We start from the raw sequence: 26,618 nt of genomic DNA, 5'->3' as shown, positions 1-26,618 counted from the left end.
ATATTCCACATTTTGATTATCTATTCATGCATTTATAGACATTTGGGTTACACCTACTTTTTAGCTCTTGTCAATAATACTTCCATAAGATGATATTGTTTTACATTTCAATATATTCTTCCTAATAGATAAATACTTTTTTTTTTTTTCTGTCTCTCCTTCCCTCCCTCCTTCCCTCCCCCTCCTTTTCTTGGTATTAGGGATTGAGCCCAGGGCACTCTGCAACTGAGCTATGTCCCCCAGCCTTTTAGAGCTTTGTCCCCTTTTTTATTTTGAGACATGTTCTCACTGGGTTGCAGAGGCTAGTCTTGAACTTGATGTCTTCCTGCCTTAACCTCCCAAGTTGCTGGGATTACAGGTCTGTGCTGCTGCACCTAACATAAATAAATACTATTGATTTTTTGATATGGAACTTGAATCCTACAACCTTGCTAAACTGACTTATTCTCGTAGATTTTTTTGTTAGCTTCCAGAATCTACATAAATCATCATGCCATCTGCTAATAAAGACAGTTTTACTTCTTTCTGATCTTTATGCCTGTTACTACTACTTTTTTTTTAATTGATTTTATTTTTTAACTACATGACAGCAGAATGCATTATGTTACTTCTTTTTCTTACTTGATTGCACTGGCTAGATCCTCTGGTGCAGTGTTTTTTGTTGTTGTGGTTGTTTTGTGTGGTTTTTTTTTTTTTTTTTTGTATAGAGGATGTAACCCAGGATCATTTTACCACTGAGCCACATCCCCAGCCCTTTTTAAATTTTACACTAAGTTGCTTAAGGCCTTGCTAAGTTGCTGAGGCTGGTTTTGAACTTGCAATCCTTCTGCCTCATACTCCCCAGCTATTGCGATGCAGGTGTGTACAACTGAGAGTTTTAATCAGGAAAGAATGTTATATATTTTTTTTGTGTGTGTGTGTGTGCCTTTCAAAATGATATTGGATTCTGTCTTTTAGTTTTTTAGCATGGTGAATTACACTGAATGGTTTTTCAAATGTTAACCTCATATTTCTGGGACAAACTCCACTTGGTTATGCTATAATTTATATTATAACTATCTGTGTATGTAAGTGAATTATGTTTGCTAAGGAAATTTTTTTTCTTTTTTGGTACCGGGGATTGAATCTAAGGACACTTAACCTCTGAGCCACATCCCAAGCCGTTTTTATTTTTGCTTTGAGACACTGTCTCCCTAAATTGCTTAGTGTCTAACTAAGTTGCTAAGGCTGGTTTTGAACTTGCCATCCTCTTGCCTTAGCCTCTCAAGCCATTGGGATTACAGGTGTGTACCACCATGCCCTTGCTAAGGAATTTGTTGAGTGTTTTTCTATCTTTGTTTATGGATCATTTTCTTGTAATGTCTATAGGATTTATAGTATACATCTTTAACTTATAACACCTTCAAGTGATATTAGTATAAAAACTTAAAATAGTGTTTTATTTCTCCCTCTTGTTATGCTATTATTGTCAAAAGTATGTTATATAAGACGGATGGCACACACCTGTAATCTCAGTGACTCAGGAGGCTAAGGCAGAAGAATCATAAGTTTTGAGGCCAACCTCAGCAACTTAGCAAGACCCTATCTCAAAATAAGAAGGGCTGGGGATGTGACTTTGTGGTAAAGCACCCCTGAATATAATCCCCAGTACAAAATTTTAAAAAACCCACTACATTCACCTATTAAAGTGATTTGAATAAGAAGAAAAAAAATCTATTTTACCCGTGTAGTTACAATTGTACAGTTTCTAGTGCTGTTCATTTCTTTGCATTGATCTGTATTTCTAATGGTATTATTTTTTTTTTAATTAGAGGAAGTTCCTTTAACATTTATTGTAGTGAGTCTAGTGGTGATGAATTCTTTCAGCTTTTGTATATATATCTAAAAGTATATTTTACATTATATTTCAAAGATATTACTGTTTTTCTGTTGGAATAAAACTCTAGGTTGTCAAGTTTCTTTTAGTTCTTCGTGTGTGTGTGTGTGTGTGTGTGTGTGTGTGTGTGTGTATGTGCGCTGCTGGGGAACAAACCCAGGGCCTTGGGCCTTGGGTATTAGAGGCAAGCACTCTGCCACTGAGCTAAATCCCAGCTCACTCTTTCAGTACTGTAGTTGTGTTATGCCATTATTTTCACACTTTATGTTGTTTTTGCAAGAAATTGGCTGTCATCTTTGTTCCTCCATACATTACATGTCTTCTCCCTCTCCTACTACTTAAATTATTATAATTAACATATTAATTATACAGATAAGTGGCTTTCATTGTGACATTTCCATACTTGCAGATATTTTGCTTTGATCATGTTCACTGTTCCTGTGTCTGGTATTGCTACTTAAATTTTTTTTCTCTTTATCACTGATTTTGAGCAATTTGAATATGATGTACCTTGAGTAGTTTTCATCATATTTCTTTCTTTTTTTTTTTTTTTTTTAAGAGAGAGAGAGAGAATTTTAATATTTATTTATTTATTTATTTTTTTGGTTTTCGGCAGACACAACATCTTTGTTTGTATGTGGTGCTGAGGATCGAACCCGGGCTGCTGTGTATGCCAGGCGAGCGCGCTACCACTTGAGCCACATCCCCAGCCCCTCATCATATTTCTTATACTGCTGTCCATTGAACTTCTTGGATCTGTGGGCTTATGGTTTTAACCAAATTTGGAGAAATTTCAGCCATTATCTCTTCAAATATTCCTTTTATCCTCAACTATCTGTCATCTTCTCAGGAACTCCAGTTATACATATATTTTTCCCCCCTCTGTACTGGAGATTGAACCCAGAAAATACTAGACACGCTCTGCCACTGAGCTACATCCCCAATCCTTTTATTTTGAAACAAATTCTTGCTAAGTTGCCCATGCTGGCCTCAAACTTGGATCTTCCTGCCTCAGCTTCCCAGTAGCTGGAATGGTAGGTGTATGCCCTGTATTCATCTGCTGCTTTATTTATTTTTAAATTTCTTTTTCCTTTGTGTGTGTGTTTTGGATAGTTGTTTTTTTTTTTTTCAGCATCTTCAAGTTTACCATGTTTTTCTTCAGTAGTGTCTAATCTGCTGTTGAGTCCATTTTCCATTCAGTATATTACTGTCATGAATTGTCATTTTTATTTTAGAAATTTTTGGCAGGGGAGGGGTACTGGGAATTGAACACAGGGGTGCTTTACCACTGAGCTACATCTCCAGCCCTTTTTAAAAAATTTTTATTTTGATACAGGGTCTTGCCAAGTTGCTGAGGCTGGCCTTGACCTTGAGATCCTCCTGCTTCAGCCTCCAGAGTTGCTGGGATTATAAGTATACACCACCATGTTTGGCTATTTTAGAAATTTGATTTGGATCTTTTTTTAAAAAAAATTGTCTCAGCTTTTTGAACATGTGGAAAGTAGTTATAAAAACTATTTCATAAGCCCAGGAGCTGGCATGTACTAGGCAAGTACTCTATTACTAATTTATACCCACATCCCATGTTTACTAATTCTTACATCTTGTCAATTCTGGGTTGTTTGGGATTGGTTACTTCATCTCCTTGTTAAAAGTCATAGTTTCCTGCTTTTTTTCACACCTGGTAATTTTTGTTTGGATGCCAGACAATGTGAATTTCACCTAATTGTTTGCTGAATTTTTTTGAATTCTTATAAAAATTCTTGAGTTTTGTTCTGGAATGCAGTTACATGGCTTGGAAATGATTTGTTCTTTTTGGGTCTTGTTTTGCTAGGTGGGACCAGAGCCATACTCAGTCTAGGGCTAATAATACCCCACTGCTGAGGCAAGACCCTCTGGTGAATTCTATCCAGGGCCTACCTTTTCCAATCTGGCACGTGAGAACAAGCACTTTCCCAGACTTGTGAGTGCCAGATACTGTTATTTCTAAGGGTTTGTTTCTCTAGCCTTTGATAATTTCTTCATATTCTTGTGATAACCATTGCTCTACTGATCCTCAAGGGGCACCTTTTGCGGATCTGTGGTGCTATCTCCTCTCTGATATCCTGTTGTGCAAATACCAATTATCTAAATCTCCCTGGGTTCTTAGCTCCATCTTCTGAACTCAGGGAGTTTCCTGTATTCAACTGGGTTCTTTTCCTCATGCCATAGCCTGTAAACTCTCAGTCATAGGGATTCACTCTGTTATTTTCTGATGTCTTGTATCTTAAAGTATTTTGTGTGTTTTGTCTGTTTGTGCAACATGGAATTAGGCAGTTTGGGTTCTTTTGTCCAGCAAATTCAAGGAAAGAGGTCCATGGATATAAGAGTGAGAGCAAAGTAATGGGATTTATTACAGTAATAGAAAGCAGAGCTCTGGAAGGGGAGGAGCCCTAAGAGACAGATACCAATGGATTTATTTTGGGTTGTGGGGATTGAACTTGGGGATTGAACTCAGGGTCACTTGACCACTGAGCCACATCCCCAGCCCTATTTAGGACAGAGTCTCACTGAGTTGCTTAGAGCCTCACCATTGCTGAGGCTGGCTTTGAATTCACAGTCCTCCTGTCTCAGCCTCCCAAGCTGCTGGGATTACAGGCATGCACCACTGTGCCCAGATGTCTTGGAGTTTTTAAAGGTATGTCTGATGGCCCAGCGCAGGTGATTGGTAGGGTGAGTGATGTCAATATGTACCAATCAAACTCTTCAAGCTCTGAGCTTAATAAGCCAATCAGAACTGCATCATTTCATCCCTTATTTACATAATTAAGATATTGCGAGCATCCTTTTGGTTTGATACCTCTTTTGGGGAGAGAAAGCATTTTGGGTAAGGGTCTGCTTGTGGTTGACTTTTGCTATAGGTAAGGGCAAGGGCATCTAAGAAGGGCTGCTGTGGATGAAGCTGAGAGGATCAGATAAGTGTTCTAACTTAAAGACGGAGTTGTTGTGGTTGAAGCTGTCAGGGAGTAGCAGCAGGTCACAGGATGTTCTCCAGACTTGATGTCTCTTTTCAGGCTGGCATTATGTCCCCTTCCCATCCCCTCCTTTCCTTTTCCAAGGTCCTTATTGTTGTGTTTGTTTGTGTTTCAGCTGATCCCTGTTAAATCTGATCCTTCTTATCCTACATTGGTCAGTAAGATGAGGATCTGACTTTCATTCACCCATTCTCACCCTTCCACTCTTCCCATCTTTAATATATCCACTCTAGTTTTTTTTTTTTTTTTTTTTTTTTTTGCTTTAACTGATTGTGCTTACGTTATTATGATATCATAAAATGTGATGGCTTTTCCTTTTCTGAACAACTTTTTGTTCTCTCTGTAGTTGTTTTTGTTTGCTTAGGTTTTTTTCTTTTTTTTTTGGGGGGGGGTGGCACTGGGGATTGAACTCAGGGCCTTATATATGAGAGGCAAGCACTCTACCAACTGAGCTATTTCCCCAACCCTTGTTTTCTTTTTATTTAATTAATTTTTTTTTTCTGTGTTGGAGATTGAATCTAGGGCCTTTTTTATACTAGGCAAGCTCTTTACTACTGAGCTATATACTCTAGTCCTGCCAAGTGTTCTGTGTACCTTTTGATTAGTCACATTCTTCACTAACTGTCTAAATTTCCCAAGATGTCAGTTCCATTAGGTATTCTGTCAAATTCATTTTTCTGAAGAAGACTCTTTAACATCCTTCTGCCCTATGATAGCACAGACTAGGCAGCCTTCAAAATCCTGGGCATTTCCTTTACTGCCCTTCTACTTCCTGTATCCCTAGTCTTCCCGTTGGGTGCTTTACTCTCTAGTTTCAGTACAGCATATTCTCTGTAGTTTCGGGAGAGAGGACCATGTTCGGGTGGTAGGTTTGAGACTGTGCCACCCTGACCCTGGATAATTCGGTTGATAGATGAATATAGAAATCTGGGTTGGAAATTTTTTTCTTTCAGCATCTTCAGGACATTACTCCATTGCCTTTTAGGTTCCAGAGTTCATATTGCAGTCTAATATAATTCCACATTCTTTGTGAGGATGAGCTGTTAATACTATTTTATACCATGAGGTAGTCTACATCTCATTAAAAAAAAAAAAAAATCTTTCCAAGAAGGCTTGCCTTGTTAAAGTTTAGAGGACTCCATTTAAAAAAAAAAAAAAAAAATTTGAGTGTGAAAATCTAATCAGGAAAAAATTCTCAGAACAATTTTTGGGGGATTTAGACCCATTAACTTATGTTTATGATCTTGGTGTGAAGGGCATTCTAAAAAATGGTTCAAGTTAATAATGGAGATAATATCTGAGAACAGACTGTTCTGGAGAGGACAAATGATTGGCATAATTATGGGCTTTCATCAGAGCTATGGTTCTCAGCTTCAGTTTGGATCTATTGAAGAAGCTTCAAGATATGATGCCTGAGACTCACTTAGACCGAGTCGATCAGAATCTCAGGGGATGCCCAAACATTGACAGTTTTCAAGCTTGCAGTTGACTTTAATATATATGAAGGCAAAAAACCTAGAGCTTAGAAGGCCTTTACTTTTCAGTTTGTGCTTTATGGACCACACAACAGCATCACTTGGGAAATTGTTAGAATAGAGACTCTTGGGCACTACTCCAATTCTGTGGGATCAGGATCTATATTTGTTATTTGTATATTCACTAAAATTTGAAAGACAAGTGAATTAAACCTCATTTATCCATATGACAAATATTTACAAGCACCCATCGTATGCCAGAGTCTGCTAGAATGGGGATGGGTCTGTTGAGTTTTTTGTTTCCTCTCATTTGTAGTTTTTTTGGGGGGGCGGTTACTGGAGATTGAATCCAGGGACACTCAACCCCTGAGCCACATCCCCAGCCCTATTTTGTATTTTATTTAGAGACAGGGTCTCATTGAGTTGCTTAGTGCCTCGCTGTTTATGAGGCTGGCTTTGAACCCGCAATCCTCCTGACTCAGCCTCCTGAGCCTTTGAGATTATAAGTGTGTGCCATCGTGCCGAGCTCATTTGTAATTTTTTGTTTCTCCAGTTAAAAAAATAATAATTCTGTTATTTTTTGTGGTTATAATATTTTATGATTCTTGCCTGAAATTTTCTTCTTTTGGGCATCTGGTAATTTTTTATTGTCTGCTCTTAAGGACTACAGTGCTCTGAGGCCTTTGAACTTTGGTGACCCGGATGGCTCATTTGTTGGTATGGATGGCTCCCAGTGTTGGTATCTTTACATCTTTCTTGGTCAGAGGCCCTAGAGAACACACCTTTTGTCTCTTAAGAGAGTGGAGGCGTTAGTTCTTAGGTAGAAAAGGAACTGGGATCTTGGCATGTACTGCCTGTGCTTCCCTTGTTTGGGATGCGCACCTCCTATTGTCCACAAAGCTCCTTGGAAAGACCTTCAGCTTATCTCTCTGGGGAAATTTTTGGCTTTGACAGGGTGTGGAAGGGCAGTCACCTTTGATTGTATTGGGAAGTAAAGTCTTACTGTTTTTTAAATTTTTTTTCCCTTCAGTAATGAGGATCAAACCCAGGACCTCACACATGCTAGGCAAGTGCTTGACCACTGAGCCACATCCCCAGCTCAGCATGTAGTAAAGAGTTTGAACATACTGTCATTGTTTTTTTTTGTTTGTTTGTTGTTGTTTTTTTTTTTGTACCAGGGATTGAACCCAGGGGTGCTTAACCTCTGAGCCATATCCCTTGTCCTTTTTGGACTTTAAATTTTGAGACAGTCTCACTAATTTGCTTTGGGCTTCCTTAAGTTGCTGAGGCTGGCTTTGAACTTTCAATCCTTCTGCTTCAGTCTCCCGAACCACTAGTATTACAGAGGTGCACCACTGTACCATCTTCTTGAAGACCCAGTCTGTTGACTTGTGTTTCTTCAAATTTACCCAGAATCCCTAGCTCAGGGTGAACACATATTAGGTACATGATGAGTGACTGAAGAGAGGGATGGGGTACGGGGGTTTAGCCTGGTCCCTACCTTTAGCAGCTATCCCCACCCCACTGCCCCCAAATTAGGTGGGGCAACACTGGCTTTTTCCTGTCTGTCTTCTTATGTTGTATCACTAAATGAGATGGGGTTCCCTCTCTGGGCCCCTGTACTTCACCAGTTCCTGACCTTGGTAGGGCTTCCCCTCCATGGACAAAAAACTAGCACTCTGAACATTTGCTCTGCTCTAACTGCGGGGATCCATCCCTTATGACAACTTCTTAATGCCTTGGACTGGGTAAACTCTTTCCCCTTTCAGGATCTGAGTTTCTTCATTGGTCAAATGGATGGAAAGGATGTGATGGGTTTTAATGTGTATATCTTGAAGTCCCTGACATTTCTCTCTCTCCCGTGCCCTTCTAAGCTCTGCAGCCTGCATGGGTTTTATGTTTCTAATCCTGGGGTTTTGATGTAGACAAAGTCTGAAGGGGATGAGCAGTGTTTCTTGCAGAGTAACTGTTCTGAATCTCCTCACCACTATTCCTTTCCCCACCCCACCTCCAGGGCCCAACAATAGCTCCCTTCAGCTTTGGACTCTCGCTGTGGGGGTGGGGTGGGATGGTGGGGTGAGGCTTGAGCCAGCAGTGGGCAGGGTAACCAGCTGGATAGCCTCTGTGCAAACCCTGGAAGACCTCCGAGAGTGGCAGACTGCTGAGAGTTGGACTGTATCCTTCTTCCCACCTACTTTCCTCTCTTCCTTGGGTTCACCGCTGGGCCTTGGTATTGTGTTGATGCCTGAGCAGGATGATGGGCAAGAGGCAGCTCTTGGCATCTTAGTCAAGGCACTGAACATGCATGACATGCATGGCCATGAGACCCAGAGAGCCACAGGAATTTGTCTTCTGTCACACATTACTGGTGCTTGTGTGTGAGTGTGGGAAGTGAGGGATATCCAGGAGTACTTTAGGGTTTTCAGTATCACATCTGGATGGCAGGGTTGGCATACTACTGTTTAGCTGCTGCAGCATGAAATAGCTTCATCACATTTTCAGGACCAACTTGGGACAGATGATGAGTTCAGCACGATTTGTTGTGTTGTTCAGTAGGCCTTTACCTTCCTCTCTAAAAGTTACACCTTCTCCATTGGAGTAGGAGTAGATAAGTCATAGGAGGGTTCCTATGTCTGGTTTTTCTGTACTCTGCCACACCACCCTGGCCCTCCCTGAATCCCCTTTATCCTCTCAGTAAAGCTGGGATGCCTGACAAGCCCAGACTTTCATTCTTGCATCCAGTGGCCCAACTCTTCTCTGTAATCTGATGAGAAGGCCCCTTAGTGAAGGCTGGTTCAGGCCTGGCTGAATTATCCATGGGTCTGAAACAGCTTGGTGGGAGCTAAGTAGCTTAATGGGTCTGGGACAGGAGTGGCTATTATGAGATTGACAGTTCTCTTCCCATGAAGTTGCTAGTTTTTCTGGATTAGAAATAATGGGGAGGGACAAAGCTGAAGCAGGGGGAGGGTAACCAGTGCGTATGTATCCACTGGGGAAGTCAAGTGGAAATAGCACAAAAGAAAAGAGGCAAACTTTCTCCATTGTCTGTCACTAAGGCTGAAGTCTTTTCATCAAACTCTCAAGAAGGTCCATTGCACTTTACAATGTGTAAACCATAATAACCATAATACAGTAGAATTGTATACTAATACAGAGAGTTACAGAGAGTGACTCTTTAAGAATTGGAGCATGGTGGATAATTTAACCTTTGAAATACTTTTGATGTGCTTATACTACTCTTGTTTAAAAAAATTTTTTTTTAATTTTTGTGGTGCTAGGAATTGAACTTAGGGTCTCCCCCATGCTAGTCAAGCACTCTACCACTGAGCTACATCCCCAGCCCTCTACTAACCCTTATTTATAAATGTTCTTTAACAAAAACAAACATGGGGATATGTACAAATAACGGTTTGGAGATAGGAAATGGGATTTTACACAAGAGATGGCATTTGATAGGGGTCTTGAATGGTACAGAGGAGTTCATTTTATAGATAAAAAGTGTCACAAATAATAGCTCAGAGGCATTAAAATTAAGGAACAAGGTGTGGCTGGGGAAAAGCAAGCATTTGACTTGATTGAGACACAAGACATTTGAAATAAATGGTAGTGTGAAGGTGAAGAAATAGAGTAGATTCTGAAGGACCTTATGTGCCAACAGGGAGTTTGACTCAGAAGTATAGAAGGATGCAAGAAGGGTGATCTCAGGTCTTTTTATACTCTCACAGGACAAGAGGTGTCTCCAGAGGTTCCAGGGAGCTTCCAGAGAGAAGGTGGAACCTGACTCAGAACCAGTGGGGTTCTTTGCATACATGGCAGAATAGAATTTCAGCACATTGTCACCAGGCACAGATGGTTTATTTAGGAAGTAGGTATACATTCAAGGGAAAGTGAGGGTCATCTTGAAAGAGATGCCTTTGGAGGCAAAGCAAGGAATATTCATTTGAGGGAGAGAGTAGGCCATCTCCAGAGTGAGAAATGTGGTCTTTGGGTTCTCAGGTCTTCTTTAAAGAGGGGTGGGTATGGGAAGGTATGTGGGAATGGTATCATCATTCTGGTAATCTCAATACTGGTCTGGATCATTAGGATAATGTGGTCTTCGTTATTTGATTGATAGCACTGGAAAGTCTCCTGAATTATAGATTTCCTCAAGATATCCTGCCTCTTTGCTTCATCTGTACTGGAGAGTTTAATTAATAGTGCTCAGGTAGACTTACAGATTTCTAAGGAATCTGGGAATAATAGGCCTAGAAGGGAGATAGGGTTAGAGAGTACAGACCTGGAAGAGTACGTGGAACTTCTAGATTAAAATTATTTTCTTGCCAGGTGTGGTGGCGTAGGTTTGTAATCCCAGTGGTGATGGAGGCTGAGGCAGGAGGATCATGAGTTCACAGCCAGCCTCAGAAACTTAGTGAGGCACTTAGCAACTTAATGAGACTCTGTCTCTAAATAAAATATTTTATTTTCTTGTCCTTCCTTTGGATCTCCTTTCTACCTATTATTTCTTCTACCTCAAGATGGCAATGACAAAACAGTCAACCATGTGCCAAGTGCTATTGTAGTCATTCTCTCACTGACTCTCTCTTTTTTTTGGTACCAGGGATTGAATTCAGGAGAGCTTAGTCACTGAGCCATATCCTCAGTCCCTTTTGCATTTTATTTTAAGACAGGGTCTCACTGAGTTGCTGAAGCTGGCTGTGAACTCATGATGCCTTAGCCTCCAGAGCCACTGGGATTATAAGTGGGCTCCACTGTGCCTGTCATTGACTCTTTTTTTTTGGGGGGGGGGGGAGGTGCCAGGGATTGAACTCAGGAGAACTCAACCACTGAGACACACCCCTAGCCCTATTTTGAATTTTATTTAGAGACAGGGTCTCACTGAATTGCTTAGTGCCTTGCTTTTGCTGAGGCTGGCTTTGAACTCAAAATCCTCCTGCCTCAGCCTCCTGAGCCACTGTGATTACACGCATGCACCACTGCACTGGGCAAGTCATTGACTCTTCAACAACTCTGTGAGGGAGATTTTGTTTATCTACACTTTACAGATAAAGAAATTGAAATTTAGGGGTTAAGTGACTTGCCCAAAAGCTGTCCATCTATAAAGTGTGAAATTAAGATTTTGGCTCAGGTCTGTGTGATTTCTAATCCCAGGGGAATTGATGAGGGGGAATACTGAGGTTGAAGCAACATGATTTTGTAGTGGCCTGGTAGAAGAGGAGGTAAAGGAAGGAGGAGTCTTGGCTGGATATGGGTAGTATGGCTTCTGAGTTGGCTTGTGATGCTTTCAGTCAGGATACAGGAGCAGGATTAGCAGAGCTCAAGGGGGTGATGATGAGCTCAGTTTGTGCTACAGATTGTGACACTTGTGCAGCCTCCGGATGGAACCATCCTGTAAATGTCTGGAAATGTGAGGCGAGAGCTTTAGAAGCTCAGGATTAGAGGTAGTCAGCATAGGGTGGAAATAGGATCCTTGGGAGTAGAGGAATTGCTCCCCAGGAAGTAGATCATCCTTTAACAAGAGAATAAAGGGTGAGGTCAAAAGTCTTAGGAAATAGCAACAGCTAAGCAAGGTGAAGAGACTTCAAGGCCTAGCACTGCCTGCAAACACATTTCAGCCTTGCCTGCCCTCAAGACCTCAGTGGCCAGGCTCCCCATGGAAAGGAATGGGCCCCATGTAATGGAGATGAAGAGGGTGTGGACAGCTATGTTGTGTGTCTGAATCACTCCCTTCTCATCCTTGGCCCCTGACCAGCCTCCTCCTGACCAGTATGATGTAAGACCAGGCTGACCTGAAGGTGCAGGGTTGCTTGGTACATTTCCCTTTGGGATGAGATTCGGAGAGAATCTTTCCTGGCTTTGGTCCAGAAGCTTGGGCCCTGCATAGAGAGGTGAGTTAAGGCTGACTGAACTTGGTGGGGCTCACATGGGGAGGCAAGACAACTCTCTGGCAATGGGGTGGTAAGGGGGAACTGAAAGTCCTCCTGTCTTCTCCATGAGTTTTTCTCTGGGCTTGGAGAAGAGGGAGGCAGAGGTAGGAGAGGGCCAGTTTGGAGTAAGGTTGGCATATATTCCCAAGAATATGATAGCTTGTTTTGGAAAAATCTCTTGGCTGGAAATTGCATGTCATGTCTGCTCCTCAGTGTGGATATGCCACTTCACTGATGGTGTTGGAGAGCCTCTGGAGAGGGGAGTGGACAGCAGACTTAGGCTGTCCCTAGCTACTCCTGACTCCCTTTAGTTACATGGCGTGGAGTGATAAAGGAGTAAATAAAAACCAGAGGGGTGTACATGTGGGGTGTTCCCTGATTCCCAGAGGTGGTTTAACTCTTGTAGTTGTCACAAGATGGTGTTGGGAGGTAGGATTTCCAAGGGGGTGAGGCAGGGAGAAAACAAGAGGGGAGAATGGATTGGATCAGATCTTTTATCCAACTAGGGCAAGAAGGGGTAGATGTGGCATTTTCAGCTTTCCTTATTTCACAGCTTGGTGGCTTTGGGTTCTGCAGCTATAGGTGTTTCTAAGACTAGTTACTCGCCATGGCTGTGATAAGATACCAAGGAGCTTCTGTACAGAATAAAACCCTGTGTTCTGGACCCCCTGCCTGGCAAGAGTACTGCCCATACCCCATCAAGCTTTAAGATGAGGAGTGAGCCTATTGTAAACTCACCCAGTGCCCTCCTGGGGTCTCTTTCCTCAACCTGGAAGCTGAGTGGAGAAGGGGATGTCTTATTTTTTTTTCCTCTGCCCCAACCCAGGGAGGAGTGAAGGTATCCTGAGCTCAGCCCTAAGTACCTAGTAGGAAAGAATCAGTGGATGCTTCAGATGCTATTAGAATGAGAGGGTGTGTGTAGCACCTTGGGACCCTGGGGGCTAGAGGGAGAGGAGGAGCCTCTACAGTGGAACTTCCTGTGTTGGCTGGCTATGGCCTCACCCCAGGGCTGGGTGAGGCACCCCTGCGTGGGCATGTGTTGGAGCATTTCTTCCAACGCTTCGGAGTTACTCTGAAGTCAGGAGAGGAACTTCAGTATGAAGGCCTGCCCTGTACTCCCAGGTGCAGAGGAGAGGGTGAGGTCAAGGCCAGCAAAGATGAGGCACAGGCTGAGGCAGGTCAGGGTAGGTGGGCCGCTGTCTCCGTCCAGTGTGGGAGTTGTGACTTGCATGATTGAGTGAGGAGTGGCTTGGTGGGGTACCTGATTGGAACTACACAAGTTGAGCAGTTGGACTCCTGGCATTCTTGGAGCAGAGTAGAAGCTGAGGCAGGTGGAGGAATAGGTTTCAGGCCCCAGGATGTCTAGAAAGAGGGAACTCTGGTCTAGTTGCAATGGACACTTCTCTTCTGTGGTGTCTTAGATTTGGACCCCCTTATCATGGGATATGGGGGTGCTTGTATTCCAGAGGACCTAATTAGTTGCTCTGAATTCCTGGAGGTGGGTCAAGGACTGAGAAGAGCTGTGGTTCTGTGATCAGTGAGGGTTGGGCCTCCGCGCTGTCTTTCTTGAGGATCATACCTGGCAAAGCTAGCTTGCTGTTTTATTGGCTGGGGCAGGGCAGAGGGGAGCAGTGCTGCACAGTCGAATGGAGGCTGTGGACAGGATTGGGGAAGGGGACAGAGCCTGCAGGAGAGGCTCCAGCCACCCTTCTTGGACCTGAAGCTATAAGGTATGGGGCCGGGTGTGAACTGGAGCCATTTCCCAGCTGAGGCTCTTTAGCAATCCCTGCCCTCTTGGAGGATGCTCTAGGCCCATCCCCCCGGACGCAGGCAGTGACGCTGGCGCTGCCGTTGGAGGGGCGGGAGCTGCAGGCGGCTTCTGCTTCCCTCCCTGGCCTAACGCTGAAATTTGGGTTTCATGGGGGAGAGATCTGCTTACCAGCGTCTGGCTGGGAGTGAGGAGGGACAGCAGGTAATGGGAACACCTAGGTAATAGGTACCTGAGGCCCAAGCCCCATCATAAGTGGTGAGCAGAGGCCCAACCCTGCATTGTGCAGCAACCTCCTAGGAGTATAGTGTCTGTGTTTCTGGGCCTGGGACCCATCCTGGGGGCTAGGAGACTGGATAAAGGATGATGATGATGTATGAATGTGCGTGTGTGTGTGCATGCATGTGTGGAGGAGGGAGCAGTGGTTGAACGGGTGATGTTAGTGGTGAATTGCTGATGCTAGCCTTTGCCATGGTGTGCATAGGTCCCCTGGGACTCAAGCTGCCTTTTGGGCTTTCTGTAATGCCCCCTAGGAGCCTAGGAAGCAAGCACTGCTGGGGTTCGAGTTCAGTCTTCTATGGGAACCATGTATGTGTATCCTGGGCATACCTATTTACAGCTTATTGAGTATATATATCAAGTTAACGACCCTGTAGCTTTGGAAAATGTGGTCACTGTTTATGGGGCTTCTTCCCTTCCATTTGAGATCAAGCACTTTTTCTCTTAGCCAGCAGGGGGCAGTAGCTGATAGGAGAAAGGGAATATGCTGGAGAGTTTTGAGGCAGAAAGTGTGGGGCTGTTGCCTATGGCTAGGAGTAAGGTGTTCAGGAATGGACCTGGCTCTTACCCCCAACATACATTGCTTCTCTTCACAGCCCTGTACAGCTGTGTTTTTTGGAAAAACTGCTAGAACTTGTTCTTACTGTACACCTAAGAAAAGTGTCAGACCAGGTGTGGTGGCCCACACCTGTAATTCCAGCTACTCTGGAAGCTGAGGCAGGAGGGTCGCAAATTAGAAGCTAGCCTCAGCAACTTAGCAAGACTGTGCCCTAAAATAAATAAGTAAATAAGGTGTGTGTGTGTGTTTACTTATTTATTTAAATTTTTATTTTTATTTATATTAATTTGGTGCTGAGGATTGAACCCAGGGCCTCACTTGTGCTAGGCGCACGCTGCACCACTGAGCCACAACCCCAGCCCAAATAAGTTATATTTTAAAAGGACTATGGATGCTTCCCTGGGTTTAATCCCTTAGTAATAAAAACAGGGAAGGGGTCAGGCATAGAATTCTGGTGGGTTTTTGGTGCACATCTTTCTGGGATGACTAGAATTTTTAATCTGGCTGTTCTGATCCAATACCCCAATCTTGCAGTAGAGGGAATCCTGTTTAGGTTATCTCCTAACCACAGGTCACTGGGTCTCCTTCAAGGTGGTACGTGATAGATGGTAGTAGGCTACTCCAGTCTGAGGATGTGGTCTGCTAGCTTTTGGGAAAAAGTAATTATCCAGGTAACTTCATTCTGTCTTTTCTTGTCCATTAGCTCTGACCTACCTCTCTGACTAGTTATTCACTTGGACTGAGGGAAGGCTGTACCTGGCTGTCCATAGCTTTATGTGGTAAATGACAGGGAGTGGGAAAGAAGTACTGACGGTTGCCTACCCCATCAGAATAGGAAATGACTGTTCCTGCAGAAACCCCCAGGAATGTTAAGCACTATAAGAGGCCTTTGAAAGAGAGCCTGAGATGCTGAATCCCTAAAACTCTTAACCCCAGCTGCTTACCCTGCCAGCCAGCTGGGGTTCCCTGAACTGATGACCAGCTGAATAGGGACAAGAGATCAGTGTGCAAGAAACAGGGGCTCCTCAGGCATGGCCGGGGGGATGGGGAGCAGGAAAGGACTTCTTGCAGCTGTCAGGTGTGTTTGGGCGCCGTAATGAGGGGTTTGTAAGAGCAGCTGGCACCCTTTGAGAAGGGGCAGAGGGACCATTTGTCAGCTCTGGGAACATGGGGGGCCTATGGGGACTTGATAGAGTGTCTCCAGTCCTCTTAAGCTGTCTGTTTTCTCTGTGGGGTGCTAAACAAGAGGTATCTTGTAGCCTGGGATCCTATAGCTTTGTACATGCATCCCAGCAGAGGTCTGGGGACATATTTGTTTGAGACCTTTGCCAGCTGGGAAGGAGGCACCCTGCATTTTGCAGGCAGACAAGGCAGTCTTAGGGTAGGGGGTGGAGATCTTCACACTCCCCCCGCCCTTGCTCTTGGCTGGACTGCCCCACTCTGGCAAACTGTGGGCCTCCTATTTCCGTCGGGCACCAGGGTAACAGGGCGACATTAGGGACTGAGCCAGGAGACGCCCAGCCAAGACTGGGACTTGGGGGTGGGGGAGGGTTCCTGAAGGATCAATCTGCAGGGTCTGGCAAAGATTCTGGGGTTCATGATCCCTATTCAGGTTATATTCTAGTCCCCAGTCCTAGATAAGCTCTATGGGGGCCTGCAACCCCTTGTCCACACATGCTATTTGAGTCACATCACCCGCACCATGAAATCCCAGGAGTTGTCTGCAACTGTGAGGGCAGCAGTGGAAGCCAGAGACAGGGGGCCTTGTGTATGGGGAGGCAGGGGGGCCAGTGTGGGTGGCTGGGAGGAAGAGTCCCCCCTCCCGTTCCTGCCGTCCTCTTGGCAGTGATTCAGAAAGGTCCTTTTTCAGTCAGTGTCAGAGCTGCTCAGCTGGAAGGGAGGGAGGAGGAAAGGCGGGCAGACAGGCAGGCAGCAATCGGGTGGGGGAGCCAGGGAGTAAGGCTGGAGCTGTGGCCACTGCACTGGAGAGAAGACAGAAACAGACAGAGGACCCAGGCTGCAGCCAGTTGTAGAAGTACAGCGGGGCTTGCAGTAAATCAGAGGGGACTACTCTGTTCTTCTGCCCCATTTCTCATACTCATCCCCCGTGTGAGATTTGGGGGACTTGGAATAGACCTCTGGTCAACTTCCCTCTGGGCAGAGCGTAAAACTCAGGAGCTGAGGCCCTTGTTCGCCCACTTCCCAGGCCACAGCCCCATTGACCTGATCAGAGTTGAGTTCTGTGGAGATGCCGGCAGCTCCAGCTCGTCGGTTCCCTGGCCTAGAGCTCTCCTTCCCTCTCCTGGCTAGACTTCGGCGACGGCTGTACACAGTGAGTGGGGGGCTAGGGTTGGACTGGCTGGGACAGGGGCAGCTCCTCATCAGCGGCACTTTACTGAGGGGCATAGGAAAACTGGGGATATTGTAGAACACCTCCTGTGAGGGCTTCAGTGGGGGTTCTGGGCTAAGTGGTCTTTCCTTTCCATCTGCTACATTCATTCTGATTCGTATGTGTTAGAAAAGTAGAAGCAGGAGCCCGCTCAAGTGTGTGCTTGTATGTCAGCTACACGTGTCAGACACACGCAAAATCTACCCCATGCTGGGGGCCAGGCACACACAGAATTGGACTGTCTGAACTGGAGGAAGTTGTGGCAATGCTCTGCTTCAACAGACAAAGAAATGGGTTGGAGGTGGAGATAGGAGAGGGGAGGTAAACTTTCCAGGGTCACCCTGGGCTTAGCAGTAGAGACAGGACTGGGACCCTGACTCCTTTCTTCTCACTGTTCCCAGTGTTCTTCCCAGTCTTCCCACACACCCCCTACGCAGCCATCCTGTTCTTTAGGCTGGGGAGCAGGGTGGGAGGTGTCCAGCTGAGCAATATTTTAGCTGGTGTTTCAGGGAAAGGGTACAGACCAGACTGTGCTTTCTAAGTAGCTTCAGGATAGGCCCTCTGGGTTTTCCTCAGCCTTGATCACCCATGGCATGACTTTGAGCTGCTTTCGAGAGCCCAGAGGAGGGTAGGAATAGGAGAGCCTGGGGCCCTGAAACTTGGTTGAAGGAAAGGAGAGGAGGGGACCTATAGACTGCTTGCCCTGGTGTGGCAAACTTCTTGAGGCTTAGCTGTATCACCAGTGGGATCACTTTGCTCCAGGGATAAGGCAGTGATGATGGAAATGGTGGTGGGCTCTGCGTGGCCTGGCTAGAGGGAGACCTGCCCAGGCCAGTGGTTTTCACAGTGTACCTTTGGGCTTTATTCTGGGAAGCATTGATGCTCATCCACTTAAATGTCAAACCCCCATTTTTGCTGAGGATAACAAATTAATACAATTAAAAGTTTAGTAAGCATAGTTTTGAAGTGTTGTATTTAAAAAAAATCTTACTCTTCTTAAATACAATAGAAATGTAACCAGTTTACTGTATGTAGTATCAGATAATCATAATGCTAACTTTACTATTTAGGAGAAATAAAATGGAAGTAGTTGACAATATTTTATGTATTCAGTATACATCTGTATGCTGAACACATAAAATATTGAACAGCATAGGAAGTTGTCAGATTCTAAGACCTCAGGAAGGCAATGTCTACAAGTGCTGACAGGAAAGTTATTTGAAATAAGGGTGGATTGCCTTCACTGACGTTTTTCTAAATAGTAGGCTTTTACTATGTTCTGAATAAAGCAAAATCTAATCTTCTTTCAGTTTACATAGTAGTTTCATTCAAGAAAAACTCAGTGCATATTGAAACTGTGAAAATACTTTCTTATACCTGTGTAAAATGGAATTAGTCTAGGTGTGGAGGATTATGAATGTTTTCTACCTGCAGGAATTAAATTATGTGGGATTTGGGACAGTGTTTATGACTGTCCTGTGCACTGCAGGATAACTCATGTTTGTATCCTCCAGACACCCACTAAATGTCTCAGTGTCCCCCACCCAACATTGTAACAACCAAAAATGTCCCCTAGAGGGATGTGTTTCCCTATGACAACCATCCAAATAAAGGGTTACAGCTTTAAGTTTGGAAACCACCCGGCTGGCCCAGCTGCCTGGCTCAGTTGCCTTGGTGGAAGAGCCAGGGTTTGAACTGAGGGCTTCTCATTCCCATTTGTCACTCTTTGTGTTGCTGTAAGCTGCCTGGGAAAGTCTGAGCTCTTGGCACTGAGTTGGCAGGACCACTGGGAACTGTGGGGGCAGGAGGCTCATGCTGGGCCTGGGTTGTGAGTGCCTGTTTCTCTTGGTGCATCTTATTGTTCTGAGAATTGGGGATGAGGCCACCGCTAGGTTGTGAAGGGAGAATTGCTTGGCCCTCAGCCGGACAGCTGGCCTTTTCCCTCCTGCCTGTATTCCTCATTGGAAATGCAGTAATGGTCAGGGGCTGGCCTGACGGACCTGTTTTACTTGGACAGGGTTGGGCCTGCTGTCTGGTAGGTCAGCCTGTTTAGTTTTGAAGGTGCCACTGGCCTTTTTCTCTGGGTCTGAGAGTGTAGGTCAGAGGTCACTTACTGGTACTCATTGGCTGATTGTGGCCTGCAGATGTTTTGTTTTGCCAGCACAGTGTGTCTGTGTCTGTGTGTTTTTCAGACTTGAACTAGTTGACATCATTTAAAAGTTAGGAGAGAGATAAAAGTGTGATATGAAATCAAGAAACAGAACAGTGTGGGTAATGTGTGAATATTTATTTGTGAGAGGGGAAAACAGTTTCAAGGGGTACATAAAAGGCATTATTAGCATCTGGCCTTGAGAATAGGGAGATAGGTAGCTGTGCAGTAGGGGAGGAAATAATAAGACTCCTTTGTGCCTTTTGATTATTTTACTATGTGCACATACTACTTTTAAAAAAGAAATTGAAAAAAAAACTGCAAGATTTTACGTAAATTTAGGCGTCTGATATTAAATAAATGGAAAGCTTTGATAATACTGGGCCACAGTCTCTTGTGACAACCATTGACAGGAGCTGAGCTGAGGTTGTCTGAAAGCCCACTCAGATCCCTACCCGTCCCACTTACTTTGTGGCGTGGCCCTGCAGGCATCTGAGTGGTTGCCTGTGAATTGGCCTTAGAATTGGTGGAAAAGGTCTGGTGATGTTAGGCATTGGGAGGAACTTCGTTTAGATCTTTCTGTAAAATAAATCTGATCTAAGGAGCCCATGGATGGGTATCAGGACATTACCACCCCCCAGATTTTTTAATTTTAAAAAATTTCCTTTTAATTTGTGATGGGTTTCTTTTTATATCAAGGTTTTATTTTTATCTTTATTTTTTAGGTGTAGTTGGACACAATGCCTTTATTTTATTTATTTATATGTGGTGTTGAGGATCGAACCCAGGGCCTTACATGTGCTAGGTGAGCACTCTACTGCTGAGAAACACCCTCAGACTTTAATAAAAATTTTAGGAGCGAAAGTAGGTTTCTGGGCTGGGGATGTGGCTCAAGTGGTAGCGCGCTTGCCTGGCATGAGTGCGGCCCGGGTTCGATCCTCAGCACCACATACAAAGATGTTGTGTCCACCAAAAAAAAAAAACAAAAAAATAAATATTGAAAAATTCTCTCTCTCTCTCTCTCTCTCTCTCTCTCTCTCTCTCTCTCTCTCTCTCTCTCTCTCTTAAAAAAAAAAAGTAGGTTTTGTTTTCTGAAGAAATATATATAGTTTTTAATCAGATTTTCAAAGGGCTTTTAAAGACCTCTGGAAACTTAGAAGCAGGTGAGGAAATTGAGCACAAAGAAGTGATTTCTGGTCACAACAGCCATAGATCATATATGTTGTGATTAAGACTCTGACTCCTGACTGTTCCAGGGCCAGGGCTATATCTTAGCTGCTGAAGTTTTACCCTTGTTGATGGCAAGAATAGGGACATATAGGTATAGCTGTTTTGGGAAGCAAGCAGGTGGTCTCAGTTCTAGGCATCTATATAGTAAGATGTTACTTTGCCACTTCCCTGCATCCCTTGGTCCCTGAGCCATTTTTCCTTTCTCCACAGAGGCTGGGGAGCAGCAGCATGCAGCCAGAGGAGGGCACAGGCTGGTTGCTGGAGTTGCTGTCTGAGGTGCAGCTACAGCAGTACTTCCTTCGTCTTCGGGATGACCTCAATGTTACCCGTTTGTCCCACTTTGAATATGTTAAGAATGAGGACCTGGAGAAGATTGGCATGGGCCGGCCTGGTAGGTGGGACATTTGCCTTCCTTGCTTTTCCCCTCTTACCATTAACTTCTTCTGTCTTTTTTGGTGGTACTAGGGATTGAACCCAGGGCCACTCTTGTTGGGAAAACATATAACGGCAGCAGCACCCCAGAGAAAAACCCCAGCATGGCGTCTAACGACCCTCTTTCTCCTCTTTGTTTCTTTCACTGCCGCGAAACGTTCCCGCCCGTGCCAGTGTTCAGACCCTGCTGGTGGGAAGCCTTAGCCCCAATTAGAATTAACTTCTTGGGCTCCGGAACTGACATATGGAAGAGCTTGCCAGTAAACGGGCGACCTGTTATCTACCTCAGCCCTGAGACCTCTCCTTAGACCTATATAAACACACAGCCTTTTGTAATAAAGCGGAAACCTCTTTGGTGATCAGTGTCGTGTGGTGCGGCGTCTTCCAGTCTTACAACTCTCCCACTAAGTTACCTCCCGAGCCCTTTTTCTTTTGAGACAGGGTTTTGCTAAGGTGCAGCGGCTGACCTTGAACTTAAGCTCCTTCTTTCTCATCCTCCTTAATAGTACCTTCTCTGTCCTTAGGACGGCTGAGCACATGTTAGAATCCCTTTCTCATGGTTCCATGGGGTGGCAACTGAGACCTCTGTTTGCCTGTTCCAGAGACCCTGAGGTGGAGTGGGAGGGGCATCAATAGATGCTGCACACAGGATTCACTGGGAACAATTTGCAGTTGTAAAGGTCAATCAGTTTGAGGAGAATGTAGTCTTAACTTGAGGCTCTGCTACTCAAGAGTAAATACATACCCCTTTTTGTTTGATCAGATATTTGTAGGATGTATTCCCTTACCCTTTAATAAGCACAGATTTGGACTGTTCTGTTTACTATTCTGAATACTAGTGGGGTCAGTGCCCAGAGATCTAAAGAGAGAAGATAGGATAAAAACTTCCCTCTAATTTGAACTCATTTCTCTGTTTCTCTCCTTAAAGAAATGGTTGTAGCATCTAGAAGTCATGGCATTCTTCAAAGAACATTAGAAACCTATCAGTACATTCAACTTAAAGTAGCTAGGGTAGTAATGTGCTAAAATAGATATCAATTTATACTGCTTTTAGCTTGGATAGTTGGTTTCTGATACCAGTAACATAAGAAAATTTTATGAGAAGAAAACTAAAAATTGAGAAAATTTAATCCATTACCTTGATTTTTCTTGAGTTGAAAAGACTGCTACTATTCAATTTTTGTGGTTAAACACTTCCATCTAGTTTGGGAACCATTGCCTAGAAGTGGAATGCAGTGATCATCTGATTAATGGAAACTCCTGGCAGGTTGAGATTGATTTAGTTAGTATCATTGTGGTGGGCAGTGTCTAGTGATGGGCCTACTCCATGAGGACCGAGGAAGCCTGTGAGGAGGACAGCGGCCTCTCCAGGGAGTGAGAGCTATCTAATAACATCTGATCTCATTCCTTCCTTTCAGGCCAACGGCGGCTGTGGGAAGCTGTGAAGAGAAGGAAAGCCATGTGCAAACGCAAGTCCTGGATGAGCAAGGTGGGTGAGTGAAGAGTGGGGTCTGGGCAGCCTCAAGAGCCTCACTCTGCTGCCAGTCCTAGAAACCTTCCCCCATTCCCCAGACAGGTATAATCTCGTTCTGTTTCCCTATACTTTGTACTGACCTCCCTCCTCCAGGGTCTTATCAAGCAGGGCAATTGTAGAGCTGGCCAAGACAGACATGTGAGCAGCCTGTGTGCAGCAAGGTCTTCATAGTCCCTCTTGGTGTGTGGGAACAGGAGCGTGTTGACGGTGCATCTCTATTTGAACCTCGTTCTGGCTGAATGTTGGGGCCGATGGCCTTTCTTGGGGCCAGTGGCCTTTCTTGGTGTGCGGGGTGGTAGGGACTGTCTGGACATCTTGCCTTGTTTCCTCTTACCCACCCTTTATGGTCTCTAGGTATCTGTGGTCATCTGGCCCTCTTATAACTTCCTTGTGGCCTCCCCGACTACCTTGTCCTAATTTTGGTCTGTGGTGTAGTCAGTCCCAGGTCTGACTCAGTGGAGCTTTGCCCATTGTCTAGAAGACAATGAGAGAGGAAATGATCCAGCTGGGGCCTCCCTCCCTACTTCTGGCCTCAGGGCTGGCATAGATTGGGGGATGGGCAAGACAGAACAGCTGGACTGGGATTGGGCAGTAGAGATTTCCTGACTGCAGTCTGGCAAAAGGACTGTCTCTTGGGATCCTGTGGCCTTTTCTGGGGACACAATTCTGGGCCTGGCCCAGGTTTTAGAGAAGGATGAATGTCTTGGGGCTGGTAAAGGCAGGAAGGTGGAGCTTTGTATGTACTGGGATTTGGGGGTCTCCCATCAGCTCACTGTAGGTCTCTGGGAGGTCTGTGACCCTCTCCAGACTTTAGTTGTGTCTTCAGCAACAGTGCTAGTCCCATTACCCAGCTCATCTTGCAGGGCTTTGGAGAGCCTAGGCTCATCCTGGAATTAAGGATTGTGAAGGGCCTTATAAGATGACATTGCTTGCAAACATAAGGAAGTCCAGTTTACTGGCAGGAAGGATGGAATGAGGCCAAAAGAGACCCTCAGAATTGAGACACCTCCTAGCACATTTAGATAAGGTTCCATTAACTTTTAAGTGGGACAGAAAGAATCTTCAGCCTGAAGCCATACCCTGGTACCCCAGTGAATGTGGCTAAGTCAGACTGACATGCCACCGCTGCTGTTACAGCTTTTTTCCTCCTGTCCTCTGACCTTTGGCCCCTTCCTCTCCAAACTGGACCTCAATGTCTCCTCTAGTCCTCATTCTTTTTCAGATCTTAATTCTAGGCACTCCTCCAGAAACCCAGCTGTCTTCCCAGTAAACACACACACACACACACACACACACACACACACACGCACGCGCGCTCTCTCTCGCTCTCTCTCTCTCTCTCTCTCTCTCTCTCTCTCTCTCTCTCTCTTCAACCTCATACTAAAATTATCCTCTCCCCTGGGCAGTATGAAGGGCAGCCGACTCCCTAGGGAGGGTGGAGACAGACAGCGCCAAATGGTCAACCCAGAGTAGGGGCCAGGGCTAAAAATGGACAGAGAGGTGTTTGTGGAGGGCCCCTCAGGCTCCTGCCCCAACTTTGTGGGTTAAGGGCTGGAGTCTGTGATTGGTAGGGAGTGTAGGAAGGGAGGGGTGGAGCATGAGGAAGCCAGGGAGGAGACTCAGACTTAGGAAGCAAAGTGCCTGTGGCTTTGTGGTGTCTCAGTACCCACGTATGGGTGTGGGGCCACCACAGTCACTGGCTGCATGCCAGTCAGTCTGTTTCATATATTTACCATGAAGCCACTCTGCTGTGGGTTCCCTGTAGGGGGTGTGATATGGAGGGAGTATGGACTTCCAGCCAGTCTGTCCTCTGGCAATATAATTCAACTTCTCTGAGGCTGAGCTGAGGTGCAGGTAGACTTAGAAGGGTGGAACCAAGTGACTGGCTCTGGTGCCCTGGGTTCTATCTTGCTCCTGGCTGCCTTCAAACAGGTATTCAGTGGAAAGCGGCTGGAGGCTGAGTTTCCCCCTCACCACTCTCAGAGCACCTTCCGGAAACCCTCGCCCACCCCGGGGGGTCCAGTGGGCGAGGGGCCCCTGCAAAGCCTCACCTGCCTCATTGGGGAGAAGGACCTGCGCCTCCTTGAGAAGCTGGGAGATGGCTCCTTTGGCGTAGTGCGCAGGGGCGAGTGGGATGCCCCTGCAGGGAAGACGGTGAGCTCCATGTCCCATGGGTGGTGTTGGAGTGGTGGGGCCCCTGAGACTTCTAGTAGAGGCTCTTTCCCCCTCTGCTGGGTTGTGAATGCACTTGGGGACAGGTCATATAAAGTGGCTTATCATGGAGTCTGTGCTCAGGGTTAAGTAAGTACATTGTTTCATTTTTTTAATTATAAAAATAATTTATTTATTGTAAAAGTTTGGCAACAAATCAAAAGTCTTAAAAAAATTGCCTGTAATCCCACCACTCAGAGGAAGCAGAGTTAGTGTTTTTGCCTTTTATCCTCCCTCCAATAATTTATTGGATTTAGTTGACTTGTACTTCTTTTTCCAGTACTGGGTATTGAACCCAGGGGTGTTCTACCATTGAGCTACATCACCAATTCTTTATATTTTGAGATAGGTTCTTGCTAAGTTTCCCAGACTGGCCTCAAACTTGGGATCCTCCTGCCTCAGAGTCCAGAGTCACTAGGAGTGTAGGCAATCCTGGTGCCACCACGCTCTAGTTAAATACTTAACCACTGAGCCATATCACTAGCCCTTTTTTATAATTTATTTTGAGACAGGGTCTCACTGAGTTGTTTAGGACCTTACTAAGATGTTGAGGCAGGCAGGAGGACTATTGAGTTCAAAGCCAGGTTGGCTTTGAACTCACAGTCCTCCTGTCTCAGACTCTTAAGCCACTAGGATTACAGGCATGCACCACCATGCCCGGCCTCTAGTTAAATTTTAGATACAAACTTTGGATATAGCTCTTTAGATTTTATCCTTTTTCCTTGGTGTTATATTTTAAACGTTTTTTCCCCTAGGGGATAACATGTGCACTAAAGCATACAATTAAGTGAGTTTTTACTTATGAATAGAATCTATGAGCACTGACCAATTGTGTGTGAGCAATTACCCACACCCCAGAAGGTTCTGAGGCCCCTGCCACTTAGTATCCCCATCCCCCAAAGGAGGGTAGTCCTACTTCCAGCACCATAGGTTAGTTTTTGGCATTGTATTGAAAGTAGTTTCCTTCCATACCAAAGACTTTTAAAAAAATATTTATTTATTTATTTTTTAGGTGTAGATGGACACAACACAATGCCTGTATTTTTATGTGGTGCTGAGGATCGAACCCGGATTCCACCTGTGCTAGGCGAGCGCTCTACCGCTGAGCCACAATCCCAGCCCCCATACCAAAGACATTTTAATAGTCTATCTTATTATAACATGTTAGTATTCTGTCATCATATGGATCATCTCTTACCTTAAGATTTCTATTTAACTTAAGGTTGGAATTTCCCAGAAGGGGAGTCTATCCAATGGCTCCCAGGGGTCAGCCAGTAGTCTTTCCCTCTCCAGACGCTGACAGAATGTGTAAGCCCAGCACTGGTGACCTGCCCATCCACTCAGGCGGGTAGATCTGAGGCAGGGATTTTCAAGCCGAGTTAGGGGGAAGTATAGGTTATCTTAAGAGTGTTGGGGGCCAGGCAAGTCCTGACTCCCTACAAATCCTGCTTTGGCCAGGTGAGTGTGGCTGTAAAGTGCCTGAAGCCGGATGTGCTGAGCCAGCCAGAGGCCATGGACGACTTCATCCGGGAAGTCAATGCCATGCATTCACTTGACCACCGAAATCTCATTCGCCTCTATGGTGTGGTGCTTACACCACCCATGAAGATGGTGAGTGTTGTGGGCAGGAGGGGCTGAGGACAGGAAGCTGCCTGTAGGTTGTGGTCCCCCAGGTGTGCCTCTCCTATTGCCCGTGTTGACAGGGCTCCCCAGATCTACCTGATGTGACAAAGGAGCTCATAGGGGCCCAGCTCAGTACTTGTTATATCATTTCTGGA

General features: G+C 45.1%; 1 protein-coding gene across 12 annotated transcripts in view; it reads left to right on the top strand.

Moving 5' to 3' along the window:
• The window catches only part of TNK2 (tyrosine kinase non receptor 2), a gene marked incomplete at its 3' end in the record, with an annotated part of 47,299 nt that overhangs the window by 4,229 nt on the left and 16,452 nt on the right, over window positions 1-26,618 (top strand). For 5 of the 12 annotated variants that reach the window (XM_081302913.1, XM_081302912.1, XM_081302907.1 and 2 more), the window contains exons 1-5: window positions 16,835-17,227; window positions 20,874-21,054; window positions 22,514-22,584; window positions 24,562-24,783; window positions 26,299-26,451. In XM_081302913.1, the coding sequence (XP_081159039.1) occupies window positions 17,144-17,227; window positions 20,874-21,054; window positions 22,514-22,584; window positions 24,562-24,783; window positions 26,299-26,451 (711 nt within the window). In that variant the 5' untranslated portion in view covers window positions 16,835-17,143. Of the gene's footprint in view, window positions 1-16,833; window positions 17,228-20,873; window positions 21,055-22,513; window positions 22,585-24,561; window positions 24,784-25,867; window positions 26,004-26,298; window positions 26,452-26,618 lie in introns of those variants that run through there. The other 7 variants (XM_081302911.1, XM_081302908.1, XM_081302915.1 and 4 more) reach the window with 7 other exon arrangements.

Source organism: Spermophilus citellus, assembly GCF_964194105.1.
Source record: "Spermophilus citellus genome assembly, chromosome: 7".
In the NCBI taxonomy this organism is placed as follows: domain Eukaryota; kingdom Metazoa; phylum Chordata; class Mammalia; order Rodentia; family Sciuridae; genus Spermophilus; species Spermophilus citellus.
This window is presented reverse-complemented; position numbering and strand designations above follow the sequence as displayed.